This window comes from Poeciliopsis prolifica, unplaced genomic scaffold (assembly GCF_027474105.1).
Source record: "Poeciliopsis prolifica strain line A6 unplaced genomic scaffold, Auburn_PproV2 SCAFFOLD005, whole genome shotgun sequence".
Taxonomy (NCBI): domain Eukaryota; kingdom Metazoa; phylum Chordata; class Actinopteri; order Cyprinodontiformes; family Poeciliidae; genus Poeciliopsis; species Poeciliopsis prolifica.
Window position 1 is genome coordinate 10,318,430 of NW_026562380.1, and position 27,064 is coordinate 10,345,493.

A 27,064-nucleotide genomic window follows, 5' to 3' on the forward strand; every position below is an offset into this window, starting at 1 on the left:
AATATAATTTACAACTTGTCAGTTTTTTAAATTTAAACACAATGCTTATCTCATTGCAATATTTCTCTAAGGAAAGTTAGGCCAAGCTGCAATTTTTTAGGACCTGGAAGAAGATCTGGATGTCTTTATTGACCAAGAATTAAGAAGGAAATATGCAGCAAAAATGTTTGATTGTATTGTCCAGATTCAGATTTTCATTCAGAATCTTGCTGACCAAAAATGGCTTCAAATCTTTTGTCTTCTTGAGGATTAGTAGATTTTAAAAAAAGAAAGAAAAACAACTAATCTTTACCTTCCATATCCATGTATCTCTTCAGAGCACCGAGTGAAATAATTTCAGAATAAAGCAATCCGCCACAATCTTCACAAAGTTTGTGTTGGGCAGCGTAGTGCTGCCAATAATCTCGAACCCTGCTCTCGTTATTCCATTTCATTTAGTGGCTGGAGGATGCAGGATGCGATCGAAGTGTACAGTAACAGTGAGTGCAGAGTCCTTGTTACTGTTGGCTGCTGTTATCAGAGATCAGTACATGTCATGGCGTAGTGTCGCATTATCTGTTATTACAAAGACCCACAGCTCCCTAATGAAAGCTAATGATGGACGTCATGGTTCCTTATTTGTTCTACTGAGTCTACAAGTCTATTCTCGTCCCTCTTTGTCTTCTCCACAGTTTATAATATGGTTTGCACCTGTCTCCTCTTATATAGACTGTGATCTTGAGCCTCACCAGTTCTCTCAGGTGGGCTTTTGTTTGACCAGAAACCTGCTAACTGTCTGTCCACTAATTCTGAAAATGAACCTTTACAAGCCAATGCACAATGCTGGCTATACAATTCTCTGAATCTTTTTTTTTAAACCATCTCCATTTTATCATCCATCAACCTATCAGCCCAGATTACGTTGTTGAAGTCAATTAATTGTAACACATGCTGTGGGTTTTGAGGCATTCTAGGACAACTAATGGTAATTTAGATTATTAATTAATCTTTTAGTTCATATAATATTCATAGATTTATTAACCATTTTGTGTGTAGAATGTGAAAAATTAACTCGAACAACCATTAGGGATTTTCAAAATTATAACAAGTATTTTCACTTCTTTTACCCATGTTTGTACATTGTCAGATATGCATAAAAGAAGTTAATGTTCTAGTTTTGATAAAGGATTTTATGTAACACTGAAACTTACTTAGACCACTGTGCTTATTGCTGTAGTTCTCTGATTTTGCCTTTTGTTTTCACTTAAATAATTCAGATTGTCAATCAGGCAATGATAACCTGGCTAAATTAAAAAAAATAAAAATTGAAAATGGTTTCATTTGGTAAGACAGAAACAAGCTGATTGAAAGAAAAGAGAACATTTGGCCCCTGAATTTAACAGTTGGATACACAGTGAGTTCAGACTAAAATTTTTCTTCTTTCTGAATTATGAACACTGACCTGAACTGAAGGGGGATGTCCTGCTCCAAGTGGCAGAGTTCAAGTATCTTAGGATGTTGTTCATAAATAAGAGAAGAAAGGAGCGGGAGATCGACAGGCGGCTTGGCGCAGCATCTGTAGTGAAGCGGGCGCTGTACCGGTCCGTCTTTGTGAAGCTTTGGGTCACGACCGAAAGAACAAGATCGCGGAGACATTGCAGCCAAAATGGGTTTTCTCCATCAGGTGTCTGGGCTCTCCCTTAGAGATAGAGTGAGAAGCTTGGTCATCCGGGAGCTTGACCGAGCCGCTGCTCCTTCACGTCAAAAGGAGGCAGTTGAGGTGGCTCAGTCATCTAGTCAGGATGCCTCCTGGACGCCTTCCTGGAGAGGTGTTCCGAGCACGACCCATCGGGAGGAGGCCCCAGGAAAGACCGAGGATACGCTGGAGGGACTATGTTTCTCAGCTGGCCTTGGATCGCCTTGGGATTCCCCCGGAAGAGCTGGAACTAGTGGCTGGGGACAAGGAAGTCTGGGCCTCCTTTCTGAAGCTGCTACCCCACGACCCGACCCCGGATAAAGCAGAAAAAATGGATGGACGGACGGACGGACCGACCGACCAACCGACCACCCACCCACCCAACTAAGAGTCTTTTCATTAATTGAATGTATTCCCAAGTGGACCATTTAAAAGCAAACTGTTGATAATTCCACTGTCTCTACACCCTACCAGATTTAAGGGCAAACTGACAGTTTCTTAAACATGATGAATTAAGTAACTCTTCTGGTGTGGACAGTAGCTCTGTGAGTCTAACAGACTGAAGACGTCAGCGCCGTCCCCAGGGAGCTGTAGAACCCACATGGTGTTGTCATGGTATGGAGGCAACGAGTGACACATGAACAAAACCAGCCCCCTTTTCTCTGTGCCTGTCTCATCTGTTCCCTATCATTTCTCCACCGGCCCATCTTTACTGACAACAACCAACCCCCCCCCCCCAAGCTCACAGTGACATACATCATAGTAACTAACCAGAGCCTTCAGGGCCTTTTCTCTTGTCTTGCATTTAGCTCAGACATCTACCTTTCCACGTCAGCTACACTACTGAAGTATGATGCATGAAAGTATCTCTCTGTTTACAGATTTATTCTAAGTCTGCTTCTCCTTAAGTTTTTAAAGCTACTCTTCTCTCATCCTCCACAGCGCCAATTCCCTTTGCAGTTCTGAGAAGCTGAGCATATTGGCATGTTACAGATGAGCGAGTCTCCTTGCATTTCACGATGTACGTAACAGCATGGACTAATGGATTCACTCGCTGTATTTGGATGGGATGCTTGTCTTGCACCTTGCACCCCTTTTCCTGACTAATGGGGCCCCCAGGGCAGAGCAGAAGCATGTGTATGTCTGTGTACATAGGATAAATAGAAAGAGAAAAATATAAGTTTTAGGGAGTAATCTTTTAAAAGGAACAACACTGCCTTAGCTAACTATTACAGTGTCAAGCAAAAGTATTTATACCCCAATATTTCACATTGCAACTTCAAACTTTGGCCATAGGATGTCCTGCAAGAAGGGGAAACTTTGAAAATGTGATACTCTCATAACCTGAACTTTCTAGCCTGCTCAGTTGTTTTTTGTTTTTTTAGCAGTAAATCAAGGCAAAATATTGGTGTGTATTTGTAGCTAAATATTCTTTTTCTTTTCCAGAGATAAATGGCAAAGAACATTGATATGGGAACATTTCTTTTCATAAAATACATTAATAAGTTACGATGAAAATCCAAACTGTTTAAGTTCATGACTTTGAAGTTTGTGTTGTGTGTACTTCAATAGCAACATTGTTTTATCTGACTGAGACAAATTAATAATATAATCTTTGTTTATGTTTTGCCTACTGATATATGTCGAGTCAAAAATCAAGAATAGTAATGACAGTATTGTACTAAAGTAATCCCTTCTACATTCCTTCTTTCTGGCCACGCATGCAGGTTCCAAATACTCCAAAAAGGAGCACTTATTGCAAACAGATATGGTTTTTCACTGTCATGGTGTGTAACAGCGTTTTTACAGCAGCCTTTGACTTGGAACCTTGTTTACTGCCACCAGGGTGAGCTCAGTTTAGGGCTGGGGCTGTTAGCTCATCCAAGGAAAGCTGTTCTCTGCTAGGTGTACCATAAAAACCAGCTGGTGGAGAGCAGCAAGAATGGTTCTTAATCTTTTACGCTCTTTGGTGGTGACAGGCAACCTCTTGTGAGTTACAAGTAGGGTTTTTATTATTATTTTTGCTGTAGTTAAATGTCTTATCAAAGCCTTAATTAGCGCTTCAATAATGTAAAATTCTTTACTGTACAAGTATGTGTTTTTTCAGGTCATGATGTGAGCTTGGGGAAAAATCTGTGCAGCCTCGTTTAAAAGGAAGTCAGCTGCTGCCTCGCTTGGTAGCAAACACAGTGACAGCTCAACACAGGGAGACACCACTCCCCATGACTGAAGGTACAAACAGGCACGTTCTGCAACACAAAACCCATTCAAGGCAGAGCTTGGAAATAACCTCTCTGCATTTTTATTTGGGGGTTTTGAACTCAATCCTCTAATGCCGCCCAGGGCACTTACTCATGTTGCCCATAATCAGAACCCACCACTGGTTATTGCCCGTTAAAAGTAAATTACACTGATTGCACTCATAGGAGTTTGAGAAATGTGAAGGAAAGGAACCACAATTAAATTAAGACTGAGCTACACTTAATCCAATAATGTAGTTGCTCTGATCCTTTCAGATGGTTATCCTGGAGACATTCACAATACAGCCCAGTAAACCTGCTCTGGTCAGGTTGAAAGGGCACACACTGGTATTGTTGTTTCTTCACTGAGCAGTGGGAATGGAGGGAATGATGAGAATCAACATGTAAGCATGACATTAACAATTGGTATTGTCCTATTTGTTATACTTTTTTAATTTGTTACCATGCACTTATCTATCTGTCCTAAGATTTCATAGTATCGGCTCCATCTTAGCGCCTGCTGCAAATGTGTAAAGATGATCATATTATTGAATATCTACATAAATAATTTATAGAATACCAATAAAATGAGTGCTTGAATTGACCTTACATTGTTTAATCAAACATAAACACTACTTCTAACTGAACAGCCTCAATATCAATTGAATAATTTTCTAAAGCTCCTCAGGCAAGACTTTAAAGTCCAGTGACTGTATAACTGTAACTGGATTTTTATCAACTCGTCCACGCCTGCTAACTACTGTTATGTGCTCAGACAAATTCTGCTGCCATTCACAAAACTAGAGAAGTGTAGCAGCAGCATGATTACTGGAGTGAGCTCTGCCTATGTTTTCCTTGGATAAGTGTGCTGGTGCTTTTTGTTTTTATATTCGAAATGTACAATCCTGATTAGATATTTTTCAAGAAGTGTTTCTTTTTACCCAGTAAATTTAGCATTTTCAAAGTTTAGTATTTTTAGTGGATAAAAAAGGACTTTATTTAATTTCTAGGACATACATTTTTGTCAAATATGTGAAAACTGATTTTGTGCCATTTGCCTTGTTTCATTGTGACAGGGATACTCATATAAAATGTATATTTATTGTTTTTATTTTCACTCCAGCTATAATATATTTCACAAAGATTCTCAGATTTGTGGACACACATGTTAATTAAGATCTTATAATTAGATGTTCCTAATTTGTATACAAACTCTTTTTTGGAAATAAAGTTTAGAGATGTGAAGATTTATTTTGGCGCATGCACAACTCTATTTTAGTCTTTTATAGTTTTCTGCCTGTTCTAAGTGATCCCCTGTTGCCTGTGAATGCAATGCTTAGCCAAGCATGAGAGAATTTCTTCTAGAGCAAATTAGTGATAGCGTCTAAAGGGAATGATATTGTTTTTCTTTCTCTTTTTTTATGAACCCCCAAAAGTTTGGACTTGGTTGACTAAGCATGAAGAGCTTTATTTCTTTGATTGTTAAAGAAATGTTTTGTTGGCCCAGTGCTGATGGGGTTTGCTATACGTTACAAGCAGATGAGATTGAGGAGTAGTTATAAAAAAAAAAACATTTCACCTCTGGAGATTTTTGAGTACAAGCTCCAAATGTACAGATGGCATACTCAGGCTGTAGTTTGTGATTAGTGATAGAGTCACTTGTTAATTTGTGTTAATTTGTTTAAGTTTTATTTCAGAGTTTTTTCTAAACGTTTTAATATTTTTAAAATTCACCACCATTTTCCATGTGTAAACCTTGTAAAATTATGTTTATACTAGATCATGTACTGTACAATGGCTTTCAAAAGTAATCACACACACCACTTGAATTTTTTCACACTTTGTCACACTACAGTTACAAAGCTCAGTGTATATTATTGGGATTTTTCATTATAAACCAACACAAAGTGTGCAGTTGTTAAGTGGATTGAAAATTCTCCATGGTTTTCAAAGAGTTGTCGAAGTAAAACCAGTGAAATTTGGTGTGCATTTTTGTTTAACCCAGAGAATCAATGTTTTGTGAATCCACATGTTCCTGTCGTTACAGCTTAAAGTCTGAGATGCTTTTCAGCTTTTCATACCAGAGATGTGGTGTCGAGGAGGTATCTGCGCATATCAGTTTTCATGTCTTTTGTCTGGTTTTATGTGGTTTTAATTATCAACAAAATCCCTCAAGCTCATTTAGATCAGACAGGAAGTGTGTAAACATTAGGCCATTCTAAAATATAGATATGCTTTGATGTAAACCACTTCATTCCAGCTTTGACTTTGAGTTTGGCTTCATTGTCCAGAAATAAGGCACAATTACTTCCATGTTTAAATTCTTTTTGCAGTAAATTTTCTTCCAGGATTACCCAGTATTTACCTCCATCTATTACCTTGTTAACTCTCACTAGCATGATGCTTCCACTGCTATGCATCACCAAATGGTTTGTTAAAGGTGATATACTTGAGTAGTTTTATACTTCACATTGTATTTTGCAAGTTGTCCAGAAAATTGAATGTTGGTCTAATCTGACAGCCTAAATGTTTTTTGTTTCCCTATCTCATATTGCTTGCTTTCAAAAATCTTTCTTCTTGTCGGTTTTCCTTAAAGGACAGATCTGTTGAGTCCATAAACAGTTGTGATTTCAACAGATTCTCCCCCCCTGAGTTGTTGATCTCTGCAGTTCCTTCAAAGAGGCAGCATGCTTTTTAGCTGTTTGATTGGCTGATATTGACCAGGCATTCAGCTTAAGGAGGCGGCCATGTTGCTGTAGCTCATCCATTGAACAGAAACAGATGAGACTTTTAAAACTTGCTGTTTGTTTCCTACTGTTTTCTTACAAACCTCTGAGGCCTTCACAGAACTATTTAATTCATGTGGAGAATAAATGTCACTCAGATGATTTGACTCCTGAAGTCAGGTGTTTGCACAGGATTGTATCAGAATGAAAATACATCTAACCAAGCATTTTACCAGGTATAATTTTTAATCCACTTGCATATTTTATGCCTCTCTGTATCACATAAAGAGCCAATAGAGTAAGTTTGTGGTTTTTAATTAAAAATCACAATAACTATACCAAGGGAAAACTAAAGACTGTCATGATGGTCTATAGCTTTTATTGCTTTTATTAGGCCTTAGTACCAACTTGGTGCTTCTGAGAAACTTTTATAACAAAAATAATGCTGGTCTCATTGGCATTATCATAGTACAACAATTCTTTCTTTGTTTAATAAAAGATAACTAAAAACTGTTTTGGTTTCAATTTGTTTTTTAATGTCTTAGATTTTACAATTATAGTACATCAACATCAAAGAACAATGATAATTTTTCATTTGCAGTTTTCATGTACTTTCTTTTTTAACTTCAACTCCCAGCTTGTTGCATTAAATAAAACAGTTAAATTGTGTCTTCTGCCAATAGATACTAGTAGTGTCTCTTCTAAAATACTGTAAACTTTGATTTTATTTGTACATAAGCACAGTGTCAGTCCCAGTGTGTGGCACACAGTTGATGCACATAGTGAATTTAAAACTAATTATTTCATCAAATGATGTCTTATTGAAGAAACCCCAGAACAGAGAACAATGCTGGTACAATAGAGATGGTAAAAACAACAAAAAACATTACACTGAAGAAGACTGCATTAAGCAAAGTAAATAATTAGATATCAGTGAACAATTAGATCACATTAAGCAGATGGGTGCAATAACTCACAGCTGTAGTCAAGCTTCATTTAAAAGATTATGCTAACATGTAAACTAAAGCACATCATAATTCTTCTTTGGTTAGAATAGCTCTGGTTGTGCAAAATATTAATTTGTTTCTTAAATATGGTTCTCTTTCCCATCTACATATATCTATATATCTATATATATATATATATATCTATATATATTGGCCATTTGAACTTATTTATTCTACTGATATTTTTGACAACAGACATAAAGCTTCACCCATAAAAAATATATTTGAAAGTCTAATAATATTTCACAGTACAGCAGAATTTATTACACATCCATGTAATATTTTTTTATCACAGTTACTTTGTGAAAAAATAAAGTATTGCACCATAATACACTTCAATACACACCACAGGTAATTCGAGTGGCACAGTTTTCTCAGATTGACTTTTGCTTTTTTAAAACTTGCCTTTTGCAGAAGTCTGGGTTTGGGCCTCTGTAAAAGTTGGTTCTGGACTTTTCACCAGAACCTGTGGATTTGTCAGTTGACTCTTGGTTGAGTCTTGTGATGTTTTACCCTTTGTTTCCGTCTGCGTTTGCATCTCCATCGTCTGATTCTTTAATCGTTGCTCGGCTGGGTTGGGTCTACCGTTGCACCTATTGCAAAGGTCCATCATGTCCTGAAGTCCTTGCACCAAGCACTTTACAAATTTCACTGAACATGTCTGCGGGCTCTCATGGAAACTGGACACTGAGAAGATGATGTGGTCGGACTGAGGGTTGTAGCAAGCGCCGTATCCATCGGGCACCACTGGTCCGTAGCAGCAGAACATTTCTACACTTGTTGGGACCTGAGAGAAGAGTTACTGCTGAACTAAAAGCAATTAAACACTTTTATAATAAAGTACAATTTGGAAAAGATGTATAAGTGCTATGAATATGTAAAAACATTTTTAAATTAATCACAGATTTTCAACGCAGCCCAATCATTTTTACAATTTGATAAGTAAATGGTATGTATGTAAGTGATACTAATCCCCTTGTCATGCACACTGGAGGTGTGAAAATATGTTCAATTTATGCAAAAAGACAAGATCTAATCTTGGGTCCACTTGAAAGAAAAGGCGTTTTTATAACATATTGGATAAAGATGATTTTTTTTTAAAACCAGTAATTGTTTTTCAAATCTCCATATGCTTTGAATAATCTGCAAACGTAAAAAAATAATTCAGTTCAGGTTTGATCAGTCCATTTGCTGCTGTTTATGCTTGTCTCAATCCAAGGTGGTGTAAAGTGAAATGGAGTTGACCTCACTCCCACAGGGGACCTATAGCTGAAATAATAATGACGTAACCACAATTAAAGTTGATCAGCGTTTAATGAAGGTTGTTGCTGACTTGTCGTGACGTGAAGTCTAGGAACAAGAGGAACTGAAAGGAGAACAAGGATGATCAATCAGAGCACAAGTGTCATGAGCCCAGAGAAAAGAGGAAGCAAGGAAAGTGGTGTGCTGATTGAGAAACAGATGATCGGTCCAAAAGAGGACCTGAAACTGATGAGAAGATGGAAAGAGCAAACGACGCAATGGGAAAGTGACCTTTTAAGCATTCTCGGGTGAAAAACCCTTAAAATCTACTGCAGAGAAGTGAGACTTGGGCTTTCCTTCTGAGCAGTCAGCTTGCTTTCATCTGAAAGCCAAAAGTGCTTAAAACAAGGTGAAGAGGATCCAGGAGCTGCAGGAAAAGCAGAGGGCTGCTGCAGGTATGAGGAAATCACCCCAAGGATCCCTCAAAACTGCAGCTCTAAATTGGAACTCCAGCATCCAGGATCTGGGGCACCCCAGTGTTCACGCAGAGCTAAAGGCTCATCAGACCTGCTGGGACCCTTTCTTCATCATCAGGCCGGTACTGGGGTTCAAATTTCATCCTCCGTCTCTCAAAGTCTCCTTTTAGTGTGCTCAGTTTCAGTGATTAGAGGAAGGTTAAAGTTGATTTTACCATATTTCTTTGATGATTACTGCTGCTAAATTAAGATGTTACTGACCCCTGCAAAACATTACTAATAAAAGAAGCATACAAAATGATTCAGAAGTTGTGGACATTCAATTAATGTGTCACTGTAATGTTCATTGATTGTAGTAAAATAGTTACGGTGCATGATCCTATAAAAAATAAGAAAGGTGTTCATAGGTTGCTTTTAGCCCAAATATTGTAAAATAAAACAACATCCTTGGGAGCTGACAAAATCACTAAACTAAACCTGGATCTGTTCACGGAGCCTGTTGTGAAATGAGAAGAGCAATCGTTTAGGGAATGTGTTCTCACTTTGGTTGCTGGTTATTCAACAAGTGGAAGGAAACGAGTTGAGGCATTCAGATGTAGGCTGTTAGAATCCAGGCAAATCTCTAATAAACCAGCTAGATAAATTCTCTATTAGTTCTGCGGTGGGTTATACCCTACAGATCAGAGATCTAAGAACCAGAGGGGTGCATAGCTCATTCAGGTTTTAACCCTCCCCAAAGGAGAAGTATGTTGAGGGAGTCGGATGTACTTGTGCAACAACAGTGGTCAGAATCTCAAAAAGTGCTAAAATGTCCTTTTGGTATTTTAAATCAAATATTAAATACAACTCAAACTGTGTTTTAAAGACTCTCTGCCCAGTGTAGGATTATCCGGCTGAGGTTTTAAAGTCTAATGGCGTCTACACAAAACATTTCGGGGCGGGATTAAAACGCCTTTTTGCCCTCTGAATGTATTTTGTGAAGGGATTGATGAGGTGAGTGTGGTCCAAGTCAGCCTGGCTCTGTTATGACCTCACATGGTGAGATAGCCACAGCCCCAGATTGGCTGACTTTTATAGAGGTGAGTCAGCTTTTCAGGTCAGGGGAGGGAAGTAGTGATGACGTACGGTGTGTGTGTTCTGCCAGCAGCAGGATTTACAGCTGGAGCTGAAACACTGTCCTCAAGCTACAGGAGTTCATTTTAGGGAATTTTTGATCATTCTTCTTGAAGCACATGTGTGAGATCAGACACTGATTTTGCTTTTGGTCTGGTTCACAATTTCTACTCTTATTCATGGTTAACCTCTGAAAATAAATAAATAAATAAAATAATAATAATAAAATATATAAATAAGAAAACATCTCCACTGCTCTAGAATGTTTTGCCTGAGGGCTGGATGTAGCTGCTCATACATGGTCAGCTACATGGTTATACTGAATGGTCTTAGGCAATAGTCATGTTCCCAATCACTTCAGTTTCATTAAAATACCACTAAGAGTAGTAGACTTTAAGATATTTGGTGAAAAGAGCATTTCTTGGCTGGACTTATCACACAGTGGACATCCTATTGTGGCAGCATACTGAAATTCACTGGGCTTCTGAGAGCGGCTTGATTTTAAAAATGCTAATTTAATTCAGAAAGGGATTCCTAACATTAGTTGTTTAGTTCTACTTTTGTTTGTTTGAGCTTGAGAATATTTTTATATATATATTTCCCTCTTTTCTTTCACAACATTCACTACTTGGCAGATTTCTTATAATATATGTATACTTCTGAAAGTGTATTACATTGTAAAATTGTTTTGAAATCACCTGACTTGTGGAGAGAATAAAGTGATTACTGATGAGGTAAGCGTCATCTTTGAAGATCTCAGGTTTCTCCATTTTCATTTCGCGAGCCGCCTCACGCAGACCCAGCAGGTGATTGTCTATTGCCATCCCAGTAGTTGCCTAGAAGAATGCACACAAAAAAGGTTATGTCATTGCAATTATTCAATAATTCAATGTTGGAGCAGAAATGATATGACAGGAAAAGGTTACCATAACAGTATACTTTGTCTGTGCATTTATGGCACATCGCAACAACTCCATCTTCTCTATTTCCTGCCAGTGCAGAGGGAAGCAATTAATATTTTGCAATTTTATTTACAGTAAATTTTATAATGTTCTAAAAATAATAGTGCAAAAACGAGCAAAACTGCAGTTTACCAGAAATATTAATGAAACCATCTATTGTTATACACCAAACAAAATGAAACAAACTTTTTTTCTCACTAACGTCAAATAAGATTAAACTTTGCAGTTTTTGATCAGTTAGGATTTTCACCATTTTTATGGTTTTGCCAAATACAAGAACAATGAGTGAGATACATTTCTGAATAAATGTTTTTTTTTTCTTGTTTTCTAGTCCAGAATTTTATATTTATTTTTCTGTTATTTTTTAAATATATGGTTTTGAAAAATGTGTTTATATCCTTCTACAAACTTCTTGGATGAGTTTGCTGTAATTTGCAGGAGTAATTTTGGTGAATTACTCCTGATGTTACTGAGTCAAGTTTGTAGGTTGCCTTGCTCACACACACCTTTACTGTGGTGCTTTATGGTGGCCAGTCCAAAACAGTGACTTTGTTGTCCTTCAGCTGAAGTTATTGATCTAGCCACTTGATTTTTGTCCATTTGGAAAAGCTTGCTGTATCCAAGGCTTTCCTTCCTGGCTGATGTCTTGAGGTCTTTCTGGATTTTTTTGTGTTGCTTTTGAATAATGCCTTCTTCTTCTCTGAGTGGGTTTTCAGGTCCAAATCACAACAGGTCTTTTTCCACGGTGGGAAAAAGCACTTTGCCAAATATCAGCGTCAGCCTCATGAGGTCTTTTGCTATTGGTCAGGATTAAAGGTCACATTTTGCACAAATTCTGGCTGGATATTCTCTCATGGTTGATACTTTAATATAACCTAACAAATGAATGTAGCACTTTCTTGGTCCACAATTCTCTTTGTGACATCATGCCGGGTTTCTTTCAATCTTTCTTTACTGTCACTTGAGGAAGTGGTGTGTTTGAGGTGGGGCTATAAAATACATCCACAGATGCCTCCATCAGACTCAAGTCTTGTGTTAATCTTAGTGTATGGAAACATTCAATGTTTCAGTAAAAAAAAAAAAAAGCTTAAAAACCTTCCCCCTTGTTTATTATACCAAGTAAAATGTACTTTTCACTTTACCAAACACAGAAAATAATTGTCTAATTTATTGTCAGGCTGTGAGAAAAATTATGTTTATTCTTAATCATCTAGTTTCAACTCTTCGAAGCATCTTACTCTTGAGATGAACTTCCTATCAGTCATTGCTCTAACAAAGGCCAAAGCTTCAGGTGTGGCCGAGCGAATGTTGTCAACTCTGCCCTGCTGAAAGCGTCGCGTGGAAGCGCTCTCATATGTCGACACCGCTCTGCCGTGACACCTGTAGCAAAAACCAGAGGAAGGAAATCCTAATTTATGAGTTAAAACAACATAAGGAATAACAACCTTTCATCTTTGTCTTACCGATAGTATGCCAACTGCAGAGCAACCTGGATGTAGGCATCTGGACTCATTTTCTGCTTCTTGATAAACTCTTTCCCATAGTCAGGGAATTTGTGGATGTTCATGTCCAGATTCTTCACCAGTCTGATTAAAAGGGGAACAAACTTTGCAGCGCATCGGAAACAAATGTCCAGGAAAAACATTTTTAATTTCATTGTTCCAGAGTGAATATGAACCTGTGGAGCTTGTCAGCAGAGGAGGTGAGAAGTTTTTGTATCTCTGGAGAACATTTCCAGCGCAGTCTGCGTGGCGCAGGCAGCTCGCTTACACTCGCAGCCCTGACCAGCTTTGATGGGCTGCCAATCCTGATGTCACATGCGGAAAGAAATAAAATAGCATTGCTTTAATAAGAATTTGGTATCTGTTTTGCGTCATGAAAAATGATTTCTTACATGTCTTTAAGGAGATACTCTGAGCACTGCACAAGAACAATTCCTTCAAATGGAGAGTGTTCACACACGACTCCACAGCAGCCATCGGCTCCAACAATAAACTGAAAAAGAAGCATGTTAGTGGGATTCATCATATGCTTAAGATTATTTGACACTTCAGTTCAGTGCAGGTATGTTGTTTAATTCTTTAAACAAGTAGAGGCAATAATTTAACAGGAAGCCCTGAATCAGATTTACTTCTCCTTCCAATGTGATTTATCAATGTCTGAACATGTTATATGAGCATTTATGTCAAAATCAAAACTGACGATCTGCTACAAATTGAATATATAATTTCAAATGTGAACTTAAGTTCTCCGATTTCATTCCTTCAAGCATTACTTTTACACTGATTTTCTAAATAAATTGAATGCCGTTGCTGAAGTGCAAAAGGATCTTTAATCGTTTAGTTTTCCTTTTCATTAAAAAAGCAGGTTAACCCAGTAATTCATTTTTAAATAACACATGGCTTTCTAAGCAACATCTTGGAGAAATGGTCATACTCCTTGAACTTTGCCACACTGAATTTACACAGAGAAGTTTTTTGTTCTTTTTTTAATTGGTGAGTGCTTGTTTGATAGATCAACACAAAGTAGCACAACCCTTCAAAACAGAAACTTCAAAAAAAAAAAAAAAAAAAACAGATACATAGTTTCATTTTTTAAATTATTTTATTTGGTTAACTTTGAGCTTTTACTTGAACTTTAACTGGGCCATTCTAACACATAACCATGCTTTGATCCAAATTCATTCCAACATAGCTCTGGCTGAATGTTTATGTGAACCTTGCCCTAGTTTCAAAGCTTTCAGTCTCTAACAGGTTTTCATTCAGGATTGATTTTAAATTTCTTCATCTACCTTCACTGTAACACTGGCTATTACTGGTTTGCATTGGGCTGTTATGTTAACTCATAATATTGAATACTAAAGGGATTCTGCTCACTCACCTGCATCGACTTGTCGTACCAGCGGTTGCCTCCGTTCTTGCTCGGCCCACCTCCATGAAGCATCATTGCGGCGCGTGTCGTATCACTTTGCTCAGTTCCACTTGCATCATCCAAACAAACCAGGCACAAACATCGCTCTATTATGTCCAGAGAGTCTCGGTTGGTTGATTCTGTTGGAAGAAAAATGTGATAGCTATATTTTGATTTTCTAAAGTTTTGTTTTTCAATAAAAATTCCTTCCACTCTCAAATCTAGCACTAATCAAACTGCAAAGTTCATTCTTTTCTCAATCTTTGAGTTCTAACTGGATGCTATTGACAGAAATTAGATCTATTTCTTATAGAAACATCTGAATCTAAAAATCGTAAAATTCGCACTCACTTAAATGTTAAATAATTACTCTTAGCAGTCACTAGTCAAATCAAGAATTGATCTAGTAGTAATCACACTAATATTTTTTTGCGATAAATCCAGTAAAAAAAAAGAAATACTTAAAATATTTGGTTCTTTACAAACACAAATACATTGGATATATAATGAAAATGAAGCCTTCCCAACCAAATCTTAAACAAGGTGATTAAGCTAAATAAATCCAGTCGGTCTTCTTCTTGCTTCTGTGTGTGTCTGTACTATGGCCCAGAATCATGCAGCTCATAGAAGTTGCCTTTTGTTAAATCATCAAAGACTAATCGATTCAATAGAGAGAGTCTGGGCAATGTGTGTTTGCAAATGATCACAATCCCACCAGAATGTTATTGCTTTAAAAAAAAATTTCTATCTTTTAAAGGAGTGATAACTCCAAAAGAAAACTTGATAGGATATTTGTCAAATTGGAAGCAGTTGTCACTCAAGTTTACCATTATATCTTATTCTAAGGAGAAAATCCCTCAAATGTATTTATTCAATGTTCATAATCCCAAGTAAAAAATGATTGCTTAACCCCTTAACATGCCCTCGAAAGCCGTTCCTTTTTTCCATTGTATTTTCCAGGGGTGAGGGTGAAGGGGTTAAAAACATGCTGAATTGTCAAGTAGAAAAAGACATACTTGTTGTGAACAAATGTGTCTCTACATGTACATGTACATGTGCGAGAATGGCCAGATTTACAGTCATTGCTGGAAACATTTTCATAAGAAAGTTCAGATTCTGTAAAAAATGCACCTCTCATTAGTACACTGCGAGCCTCCGCCCACTCTGTCCGTCCATCCGATGTGAGAAGACCTGTAGGTGGAACAGGCTCATCCTCACTGCCAGCCATCTTGCTTATCTTTTCCAACTGAGTCAGCAGATCACTTTCATTCAGCCTCCGAAAATTAATTACCACATCCAGAACGAAGAACTGCAAAGGGACAGATCAGATACAGGTAGATTTTTAATGCACTGGTTCATCTTCAGTCTCCTTCATGTCAAATGTAGAGCTAGTGGTTTTCTGTATCATGATCACAACACAACATTTAAAGTTCACAAAATCCAAGAAGTAATTTTATTGACCTTATTTGGTGACATTATTCTTTCAAAATGTTTGGGTTGAATATACTTATATCAAAAGCTCCAGCTGTTTGTCTGTTCTTGTTTCTCTCAGAAAGTATTTTCTTCATCTGAAAGATCCTCTGAGCTTAAAGGGTAGACTCAGTCAATCCACAGATAAAAATAATATATTTTACTCCCAAAGCCAATCTTTAAATATTATCATCAAGAACAAAGAAACCTTGGTGGTCCTTAGATATGGTCCGTTAAGTAGCAAATTCATCTTTTGGGCTTCTGACATTATTGAACACGAACATTCAAGCTGAAATAACCCAAGATCATCACACCAGATACAATAATAAAATTAATTGATCTTTTTTTACTCTAAATAATTTTATCAAGTGTCTGTCCCGCTTCTTCACTCAGACCACCAAGATACTTTCTTCGGATTGGGTTTAATACAACTGCTGTTTAATAAATTTAGTTATGCGTTTCTTTGTGTCTCACCTGGTTCTTACAAGCCACAATAATGTGTTCAGGCTCTGGCATCACGCTGCTCTCCAGGGTCACCAGTGTGTCCCTTTCAGGCCCCGGTCGGCGATATGATGTAAAGAGGCGGTAGTACTGCTCCATGCATAGAGGTTTACCAGACAACTGGCCCTGGCCATAATCCACAGGCAGGGCACGGCTGCACATGGGAATGCATGCCTATGACTGTCATTAAGTATTTTTTCTGAACAGGATAGTTTCATGGTGACTTACGCATCAAGAAGCGTCTTGTACTCCAAAACTCCTGATATCAAGTGTGCAGCAAACCTAGAAACAGAAACCATGCCTTGTTTTAAAGCCCAGACCAAACACATTAAGTCCTATCCTTAAAACTGTTTGATTTGTTTCAAACCTCAAAGAGTCAATGGGAGCTTTGAAGTTCTGTTGGGGAAAAACCATCGCAGGACTTGAGTTGACGGGCAGAGCCAGTCTGTTGTTCAGGTACATGTCATTCAGCCAGTAGTCATAAACCTGGAAGGTTTTGCATGAAATAAACAACAATCAAAAGAAGAAAATACAAAAAAGACATCTTAATGTGAACAGACATACAGTTGCCTCTCAAAGCACAAAACTGATTTAGTTCAGAAATTAAAGAAGTGAAACAAGATACATCAAATCAAAACACACAGTGAGATATTTCAATATTTCTTGTTTCTGACAATATTTCTACTGACAAATGTCAGGTAAGAAAAATTATAATGAAATTTATTTTGTTACATAAGAGGACCAGAGTTTAATTTTTAATACAGAAATGTGAATTATAGCTGTACAACCATGAGGAATTGCTGTGACTGTTGTCCAGAAGGCTGTGGACAAGGACAATTAAAGTTGAGTGGAAGGAAAAATGTTTGGGATTAAAGGTAATTTCAAGAGGCAGCTAGAGAAATAATACAGCTAGAAATGCTGGGGAATTCAAAGGCAACCTCTTCTCATGGTCTTATGGCAACCATAAGACCTTCAGTGGAGCCACAGGTTGATCTCCTCTACATTGTGTTGCAATTCAAACAAAATGAGCTCAGTTCTGAGTCAAGTCGCTCTGCTTTTCAGAAGACTGACAAATTTGTAATGAAAATGATTTCCCATTGGTCTAATATCAAATAACCTTATTCAAAATAAACCTTAAATGTTGAATTTCAGCAGAAGTGTAACAATTGAAATGCATCACTCTGCTCTGAATATGTATAAAACACGATCCCTTTTTAAATGGAATTATTGAAATAATCAAACACATTCCAGATCATAGAACTGTGCCTTCAGTTATCATAAACATTTGGTTAAAACTTCTTCTGAGTGTGCTATAAGTTATTTAAGTGGTGTTGTGTCGATAAATGAATCTTTCAGTAATGTCTTCTTAGATTTCTAAATCTTAAATAAATACATTATTTTCAGTCCTTTATAAAAAGTTTGATTTACCCAGTTTGCCATTTTCTCCCTCCTCTCCACAAGTTTGCTCTGCAACAGCTCTCCCACTCCCCCAGGAGCTCCAAATTGCTTCACGATGTTCTGGGTCTTGTTGAATTGTTCTTCAGTGAGCAGATGCTTCATGCATCTCAGGTATGTGTCCAGAGTCTCACTGAGGCTGGGCAACGGTAGCTTTGGCAGAGCCTGGGCAATGCAATTTAGTTAGTGAGCTCTAGCAACACATTACCCACAAAAACCTGAAACTAAATAGCTTAATCAATCACTCATTTCAAGAAAATTCCTAGTTTCTTCTACTTGACAACACAATTCACTTTTTTTTTTATTTTCCTTATTTCACGTCAATAACTATGACATTTCTCAGACATTAGTCAACATTTTATTTTGCAAAATTGTTGTTTCATTCACATTTAAATGCAACTGAAAACCATATTTACATCTCCGCTTGCAGAATTTTTGAAAGTGTCTTGGTTCCGGATTGGCATCTTGGTGACACGAGAGGCTGTCAAGAAGGTAGAGACATGAGAATTGACATTTTCAATTTATATCTACATTTTGAAGGAGTAATATATAATGATGCTTTTATAAAAGCATAGTATTGCAGGGAGAAAACCTTTATTGTATCCATTGTTTTAATATAAATCATCTTATTTGCAATTCTCTTCTTTCATTTTGCTTTTTAAAACACTTTGTTTTTTATTATGGTGCTTCTGTGTGAATAAGCAACCAAAATATTCAGCAGACTGCATTCAGATGTCAGTCTTTAGTCTAGAAGGAAGAAGTAACACAGATATTTTACACCTTTTGTGTGTAAAACCGAGAAGGGTCATCAAGAGGTTGAAGGTCTTTGAGATTTACCTAAGTCTTAGTTTTATGAAAGTAGTGCAACATATAAGCAATTTGTCACACCATGTGAAGACATATAATCTGATAATGTAATATATTTATAAAAGAGTGAAAAATTCCTTTTAAAACATGGGCCTTTTCATGGAATTGTCAAAAAATATCACCTGAATAAGGTGAATTGATGAAATAAAAAAACGAATTAAAACAAATTAAATCAGCAAAATCTTAGAAATATTCTTCATTTTCTTTCAACTAAAATACATGTGGAACCAGAACAATCAATGAAAAGAGATACAATATTTTACTCACCTCACATGCACTATGAAAATTTTACTCCTCCTGAGGCTCAGACAGGGAATTTATGATGCTGCATCATAACTTGAAGTCTTTTGTAGAATAGAAGAAAAAAAAAATCCTCCAAATGTCTCAATTTCTGTCCTTTGTCATTTTGAGCATCTTTTCTCCTCCCTTTCATGGCATCAGTACAACTCCGTTGCTGGCTCAAGAGAGATGCTGAGAGGATCCCTCAGCCTCCAGGCAGCCTGGCTCCTCCCAGAAGTCCTGCTATTCGCGGAGAACTTTGTTTGGTAACTCTGATTGTCACTCCACCTTATTTAGGCGACAGTCAGCAACTGAAATCTCAACACCTTTTCATCAGACACGTGCCAGTTTATGTCTTGTTGTCACTATCTGCATGAAACTGTTTCAAAGAAAAGACTTGCATTTTCAACATCAGAAATTGAAATTAGAACCACTTTTAAACATTATCAAAAACTTCAATTAGTAAATTTTTATAAAAGGAATGTTTATTTTACTGTATAATTATAATATATAATCATGTAATTCTATATATATAAATTCCCTCCTCTATAGATAGATAGATAGATAGATAGATAGATAGATAGATAGATAGATAGATAGATAGATAGATAGATAGATAGATAGATAGATAGATAGATAGATAGATAGATAGATAGATAGATAGATAGATAGATAGATAGATAGATAGATAGATAGATAGATAGATAGATAGATAGATAGATAGATAGATAGATAGATAGATAGATAGATAGATAGATAGATAGATAGATAGATAGATAGATAGATAGATAGATAGATAGATAGATAGATAGATAGATAGATAGATAGATAGATAGATAGATAGATAGATAGATAGATAGATAGATAGATAGATAGATAGATAGATATTACAGTCCTTACATGCCTCCATGTTTTACATTTTTTCTATATTTTTAGAAAAAAACATTTGCTGCCTTTTGACTGAAAATAATTGATAATATATCAATTTATCGAGATTATTAAACGAATAAACGACGTAAAACATCGGTATCGTTCACATATTGTTCTTTTAATTATGTACATGAATATACATGTATGTACAGTCACAGATCATTTCAGGCTTTGCATTCCAGAAGCACAAAATTTGTTTAAAATAAGAGTTTAAATTCTCCACAAGAGGCAGATTCCAGGTAATTCCCGGACTTCTGCCCTTCAACACGCTAGTTTGCATATTTCATTCATAAGCAACATGATTACAGATGGTGCTAGAAGACGCATACATTATATTTCCTTAAAACACATTTGCACAATATTCCCTGAAGAGTCAGATTCTGTTATAGTGATCAGATGATGAACAGACATTAATCCCACCATTTTTTATTTTTTATTTTTTTTCATTTTTATTAAATTCCCACTTTAAAACAAAGTTGAGACCACTTAATTTGACAAACCCCACAGGTATTGTCGCACGTTGATATATTTTCACAATCTTAATCAAAACATTGGCACTTTTTAAATTTCACATACAGCTTAAAGATCTTTATTTTTTATCTAATCTTTTATGCGTATTCTCCTCCTGACGATTCCTCCTCCGAGTGCGAGCGCTGGACAAAAGTCTCGATGCCGCTATCGTCAATAGTTGTGCACAGACCTTTTCTCTTCTTCTCCCGTTGTTCCATCTTAATCGTGTCGTACAGACCCGTGGGGCCGTCCTCCAGCAGCATGTTGCGCTCTGAGAAAGAAGGCTTCATCTGCGTCACGTTCTTCAGCAGAAGGAGCGCCGGCGCGTAAAGGACGTTGGCGAGCCCCATGCCCAAGTTTAGCTGAACGAAGCCTAGGTTGTGTACGATCTGACCGGCTACGACGGGCCCCAGGGCGTAGGCAACGCAGTAGGAGATGTCCGCTATGGCGTACACGCTGCCGTACACTGAGACGTGGCGCACATCTACGAGAAAGCCCAGCGTGGGCAGGAGCGCGGTGTCCACGAAGGCAATGCCGAAGCAAATGCCGCACAGCGGGATCATGAGCTGCCCGAAGTTCTTACAGGCCGGTATCGTGCAGGAGCTGGCCCCTATGAACACCATGCCTATGGCCCCGTAGAACCACTGCAGGTGAGGGTACTTCGCTGCAAGTTTCACAGTGAGATACACCCCCAACACATGCGGGAAGAACGCAGGGAACCATGTCATGCCGATCTCCCACTCGCTGGCATTCATGTTGTCCTCCATCCAATTTGCGATGGTTGGCTCCAGGAAGGCGAGAGGTATGTTGCAGACGATTAGAGCTCCCGCCACCACAGCAATGTAGGGGTCAATCATCAGCTTATAGATCGGGGTGCCCACGGGCATGTTTTCCCTCTCCCTGTTGGAAAAGGGCTTGAGCACAGTCAGACACAGGACTCCATCAGTGAGGCAGATGCAGGCCAGGATCAGAAAAGGCGCTTGTTTCCCGGCAAATTCATACAGGACCCCTCCGAAGGGCGGTGCGACCAAACTTCCGAAAGAGATGAAAGCCAAGGCTATGCCCAGAGCTTTGCTTCGCTCAGTCTCCTCCGTGAACTTGTCCGCGATGAGAGCGATCCCAGAGGTGTCCGCGAATGCCGAGCCGAGGCCCTGGATGCTGCGCGCCAGGAACAGGGTCGCGTAGTTCTCGGCGAAGGCGAAAGTGAGGGTGGAGAGGAACATTATGTTGAGCCCAATGAACAGCGGAATGTCATAGCCCACCCTGTCTATGAAGGTGCCGCTCAGCGGGTTCACCAGCAGCTGCAGGATGGCCTTGGAGGCGAACAGGACGCCTATCTGCAGGTCGAAGTTCCCCTCGGCCGCTTTGTGGATGGTGCTATTGGTGGAGTTGGAGTGCGGCGCAGCAGCTGGGTGTTCCTGATCCGCTGCTTTCTGCAACCCCTCCAGATAATCGGGTATAATTGGCACAATTACCATGTAAAGCATGTTGTCTAATAAAAGTGCAACACACACTATTACGAGAATTATGCGTTTCTGTCGTTCTGGGTCTTGAATAACGTTGCCCAGCTGTTTAGTTCTTTCGCCCATCTGGGACAGTTTTGAGGCGGCAGATTGTGCCACATTAGTAGGTTGCTCCTCTGTGATCCCCTCTGGCTCCATGATTCTTTTTTTATTCTTCCCTTTTTTTGATGTATAAATTCTTCTCCCCGAGTTTGTTTTACAGAATTACGCACATCTGCTCTGCCTCTGCTACCCCGGTGAACTAAATAACTTTCCGCTCCTTTACCTCTTCTCTGTCCCTTGCGCTGTCCTTTCCTCGGACGCCTTCTTCCACTTCCGTGACTCGGACTCGTTTTATCACCATTCCCTCTTGTTGCTTCATAGCCTCACATCCCGTCAGGTGACGCGCGGGTTCCGGACTCCAAGACTCACAAGTCGAGGGTTTCATCCGGAGCGCAGCGGCTCTATCGGCAGGTCCGTTTTTGCTGCTGCGACCCGCCGGCACCCGGTCGCACCCAGCTGTCTCCAGCCACCTGTAACACGCTGAGCTAAGTCATCATTTCACATCATCCGGGTTCGGTTTTTGTCGGCTGATGGAAGGAATACACACAGCTGCTTGTTGACTCCCTTAGGTATCCCCCCCACGCCTCCTCCCATCTTGGTCCATGGCTGTGACGCACCGTCCTGCTGCTCTCCAGCAGATCTTTTATGCTAATTAAACACAAAATCCCGAGTGCGCACTGCTGTCCAGTCAGTCGCATCAAAGCAGAGCTGCAGATGCTTTTTCAGGAGCGTTTGGTTTTCTTATTTTTTTAAACATCTTGTACAGCAGCAAACAGCATAGACTTTTGAGGCAACTTACAATGATATCTAAGAAGCTTGTAGTTAAGAATATAACAACAAAACGAGAACGAAATGTATACAAATTAATTACGAAGCGCATCATTTCAGCACCACACGCGAGTGGACAGCTCCAAAGTCATTTTTTCTTCTCCCGTTCAGTTTGTGCAGAACTCACTGAGGGCATCAGTCTGTCATAACTCTATTCACCACCACCCGACACCCCCCCAAAAAAACAACAAAAATAACTAAACTTTTGGATTTTTATTTTGTTAGTGAATTTCGTCCAATCAAATATCCTCCCCACATCTGAAAATGTAATTATTTGAATCTTACACATTCTTCCTGGCCGCCTTTTAACGTCTGCGACTCTCGCAGAGGTCCTAACAGAACGTTTTCTTAGGTGTTGACTAGAGATGGGGTTCATTTTAAAAGTAACCGAATCAAAAGCCACAGCAGAATTTTAGGAGTTGAATTAGATGCGATACCAAAGTTGAAATATCTTAATCTTCCTTAGGATATTTTGTTTTCAACAAACCAGAAATCCACAGTTTTGATAAGAACACGCTTTTGTTATCTCCTGAAAAGTAGTAGCGTGGTTTTTTCATGTTTTTTTTTAAAAAAATTATAGCAATATGCAAAACTTGAAATCGTTTAGGGAAGAGAGCAGGGCTGAGTCAAAGAGGTTCAACATGACATAACATAAAGGTAAAAGAATATAATAAACAAATAAAATAACAACTCCAACTCAGAATATATTTTCTTCTCTGCATGAGTAATGTATGATGCACAAAACACTGTTTTCCATCCATCCATCCATCCATCCATCCATCCATCCATCCATCCATCCATCCATCCATCCATCCATCCATCCATCCATCCATCCATCCATCCATCCATCCATCCATCCATCCATGTATATTCTCACAGACGCTCACAGACGACTTTAAATGCTTTTCAACACTGCCATCTACTGACACAAACAGGCCTGTGCAGCTGCTGCTGAATCCTTTTTGTATGATTCTCTTCAGAGTTTTGGTTCGAGCACATATTGACGGATTTTGCAAACTTTTACGGCCTCCGTTTTTAGGGTTGACTTTTTGGATAGGAAATGACTTTATTTGCTTAATTAAAATTCTTTAAATCCAGTGCCGGAGTCACTTATTAGTAAATTTAGCCTCACTATGAATCCAGTTCTTCTTCGGAGGCTTCAGAGGTTGGTTAGAGGACACTGAGGAGAAAAACAGCATCTTGAAGACAATGGAGTTCAGTAGGCAGATAAAAGTTGCAGCGTTTAAAACACCACTGAATCCTAAAATACTATCCTTAGCTTTGAATTTCTCTGCAGCCCTGTTCAATCCATGTAAACTTACTGGTCACACAAGAAAGACTTTGGTCAGATGAAAGTGTTTCATTGGGTGGAGGAATGTGTTGCTTAGACAATTTGTGTACACTGAATTAGTTCTTTATTAGAGAGAAGAAAGAAATCCAGAGACAGCAGTGATGACAGACAGATCAAGAGAAACAATCCTAGTACAAAACGTTCCAGCAACAAATGCTTTAACATAGATAAAGTTATCTTTATCTGTGTTAACACACAAACATAGATAAAGTGAAATACTTTAGGCCAAATCATATTCATGTGTTGGAATGGTCCGTGCCCTGTGACAAGAATTTAAAAAGAATGATGTTCACAGATGCTTTTCATTCATAAATAACTCACCTTGATATAAGTTTAGAATCATTTATTGCTCTTGTGTTAATGTCATTGGACAAGAAAGGAACAGGCTAGGATTGATAACATGAAGACATTCAAAAAGATCATATAAATGTGAGAGGTGAATTATGTACATAAAGCCATGGAAACCAGATAAAGAGAGGCAGGAGCATTTTCTTACCATAATGGGAAAATAGCATGGAGATGATAGAATATAAATATTCTTTATTGGTGGAGATGTTTGTGTCCCAGCAGCTCACTGAGATAAGTGAATATTCAGACAAAGGTAAAAGAACAGGACAAAATAAGAAGAAAACACTGCATTTTAAGGCTCAAATTTACAACAAATGTAAAATAATACTATGCTATCATTTAAATGATCTGAGTATGCTATTAAAAAAATAAGCACAGGTTTAGAACACTATTGTGAAACTGAGTAGGTTGATATAGAGAAGACAATGAACAAGAAAAATGTTTACATCAATACTATCTAAGAATTATTTTGAATTTGTTATCTTGCAGAGCCACTTGATAAACAAAACAGTTTCATTGTTCAGCCACCAGAGGTACTCATACCCCTTTTATTTCCAGTGATCAAGTTATTCAGTTTTCATTAGTTGAGTAAAGCATGCAGAGTTGAGGGGTGTGACATAGTGAGGGGTACGGATGGGGAGGGGGAGGCTTTCTGTTGTCTGGTGCTTATTTCTGTCGGTCAGGTGGGTTTTTTTCTTGTCAGGTCACAAGTCCATCATAGTGCAATACAGGCACACATGCAACGTAGTAATAGACATTGACCTCATGCCTTATTACTCACTCATATCTAAAATACCAGAATAAAACATTAGCATTCGACCTGAGCAAAATGAGTGTGTTCTAAACTATAATCAACTTATTCTCAGTGGGCCTGGAAAATATTTTGTCTTTGTGACGCAATTAGATTTTATGATAGGGATGCTTTTTCACACACTATCCTTCCTCCAAGCTTCTGTCCTATTCAGATCAGTGGCTAGTGTTTGGAAAATGGTAGACTTACAAAAAGCGGCAGTAGGAAGGAGTAAGCCAAACTTCCCCAACTACATTTGTTGGCATCCACAAAAACAAACCATAATTCAGATCATTGTTTTCCCCTCATAAAATTTTGTGTGACGTACACAAGTTAAGACCTAGCTAATAAATCCTGGGATTCAAACCAAAAAGAGGCTCAAGCAGGTTTCTGTTTTATTTTTAGACTAAATGTTACGTCAGATGGCGAGCAGCTTTGATAATCACATTTGTTTCCCTCGGTGAACATACTGCAGCTGGAAAGCTTACAGGCAGAGAGCCATGAAGGTCCAAACTCCAGCATTGGCTGCTGGTTCACCCAGGAGGCTGCGCTGGACTTAATCTCTTTGTATCTCAAACACATGCACGCATACACTCAGAAATGAGACAGATAAACAAATGCATTCAGTGATCTGTTAGATTTTATTTTTGTATTTTTTATTTTTCGGTTAATGAATCTGCCCTAATGTGATTTGAAGCTTGTTCGGGAGATTCAACCATGTAATCATCAGCATTTGCCAAAGTATTAATTTCTAGTAGCGAGGCAAAAATCCCCAACCCACAGCAGCCAACATGCAGCATGTACATAACATCAAATATTAACTGACTAGCTGAGGGATCACGGTGTTTGGTTGTTTTTAATGGCCTGGGATGTTTAACTGAACAGTTTTAAAGAGAGAGGATTAGAATATTGCTTGGTACATCAAAAAAAAAAAAAATCATAATTTTGCAAGCAGAATCAAAAATGCTAGCTCAAAGTCCATAGTTTTTAGAATGCTTTTCAGCAAAAATAACACAATATGATACATTTACTGTACACATTAAACTAGTGGGACTTCTCAGATTCAGTGGATTGACTTGGGATCAGCTGTGCTCAGCTTTAGAATTGATTTTCCTGTGGCTGCTTTGCAAGAGATACTGAATGATGGTGCAAGTATCTGCTGTTATGTAATCAGCTTCACTTCAAACAGTCCCTATCACAGAAGGAGAACCAGAGGCGCCAGTTTGACATTTCTCCTCATTTATCATGACCGTTTAAAGCCTGTCACAAGGGGTTCCAGATAAAATCTGACTTTTTTTCAAAAAAGATTTTGCAACTCAGCTTAAAAACTGTTTTCTTTATTGTAAAGTAACAGGGTCCATTGCAGTTTGGGAGAAATGTGATTTTCAGCATATGCAACAATTTAATTTATTATTGTGCTGTTTAATGGCAGAGCTGGCTTATATGGTGTTTGATATGGTGTTTGACAAGCAAAACAATATCAATAACACAATGCAATCTGTGCTAAACCCACAACATGACCTCCAGATTGATTGGGCTGATGATGGAATGCTGTTTTCTCTCCTCATTGTCCAGAAAATGGCTCTCATTCATGCTGCTTCGTTTTTCTTCTCGAACAGTCCTCCCTCCCTCAGTTTCCCTCTTTCTGCTGCACTTGTGCTCATATTGCTATATAATCCTCTCAAAAAGCCCATATGAAAACTTCATTGGTTGACCAGACATAATCCTCAGTGAACTCTAAGTACCTGAATATGTTTGATTGTAAGAGAGGGAAAGCGGATGAGAAAAAGCAAACCCTGCTCTCCCGCCAGCCATTCGG

General features: G+C 38.3%; 2 protein-coding genes across 2 annotated transcripts; both read right to left on the reverse strand.

The window, feature by feature from the left end:
• Nucleotides 1-7,166: 7,166 nt before the first annotated feature.
• chata (choline O-acetyltransferase a) lies at nucleotides 7,167-19,089 on the reverse strand. Its single transcript, XM_055030329.1, has 15 exons — nucleotides 18,912-19,089; nucleotides 18,194-18,258; nucleotides 17,751-17,942; nucleotides 16,690-16,808; nucleotides 16,551-16,604; nucleotides 16,296-16,476; nucleotides 15,483-15,660; nucleotides 14,322-14,491; nucleotides 13,336-13,436; nucleotides 13,120-13,248; nucleotides 12,905-13,027; nucleotides 12,680-12,821; nucleotides 11,406-11,468; nucleotides 11,178-11,315; nucleotides 7,167-8,435 (listed from the first exon to the last, which is right to left on the reverse strand). The coding sequence occupies exons 2-15, from the start codon at nucleotides 18,239-18,241 to the stop codon at nucleotides 8,043-8,045; spliced, it is 2,031 nt and encodes a 676-aa protein (XP_054886304.1). The 5' UTR covers nucleotides 18,242-18,258; nucleotides 18,912-19,089; the 3' UTR covers nucleotides 7,167-8,042.
• Nucleotides 19,090-19,950: 861 nt separating this feature from the next.
• Nucleotides 19,951-22,467, reverse strand: slc18a3a (solute carrier family 18 member 3a). Its single transcript, XM_055029125.1, has one exon. It carries the CDS (start codon nucleotides 22,022-22,024, stop codon nucleotides 20,462-20,464), a length of 1,563 nt encoding a protein of 520 aa, XP_054885100.1. The 5' UTR covers nucleotides 22,025-22,467; the 3' UTR covers nucleotides 19,951-20,461.
• Nucleotides 22,468-27,064: the final 4,597 nt, after the last annotated feature.

Coding starts and splice junctions, on each gene's coding strand:
- chata (XM_055030329.1), bottom strand. CDS start 18,241: ATGCCAATCCGGAACCAAGACACTTTCAAAAATTCTGCAAGCGGAGAT. Junction 17,943..18,193: donor AAAATTCTGCAAGCGGAGAT/GTAAATATGGTT, acceptor TGCATTGCCCAG/GCTCTGCCAAAGCTACCGTT. Junction 8,436..11,177: donor TTATTCTCTCCACAAGTCAG/GTGATTTCAAAA, acceptor CTCTTCTCTCAG/GTCCCAACAAGTGTAGAAAT.
- slc18a3a (XM_055029125.1), bottom strand. CDS start 22,024: ATGGAGCCAGAGGGGATCACAGAGGAGCAACCTACTAATGTGGCACAA.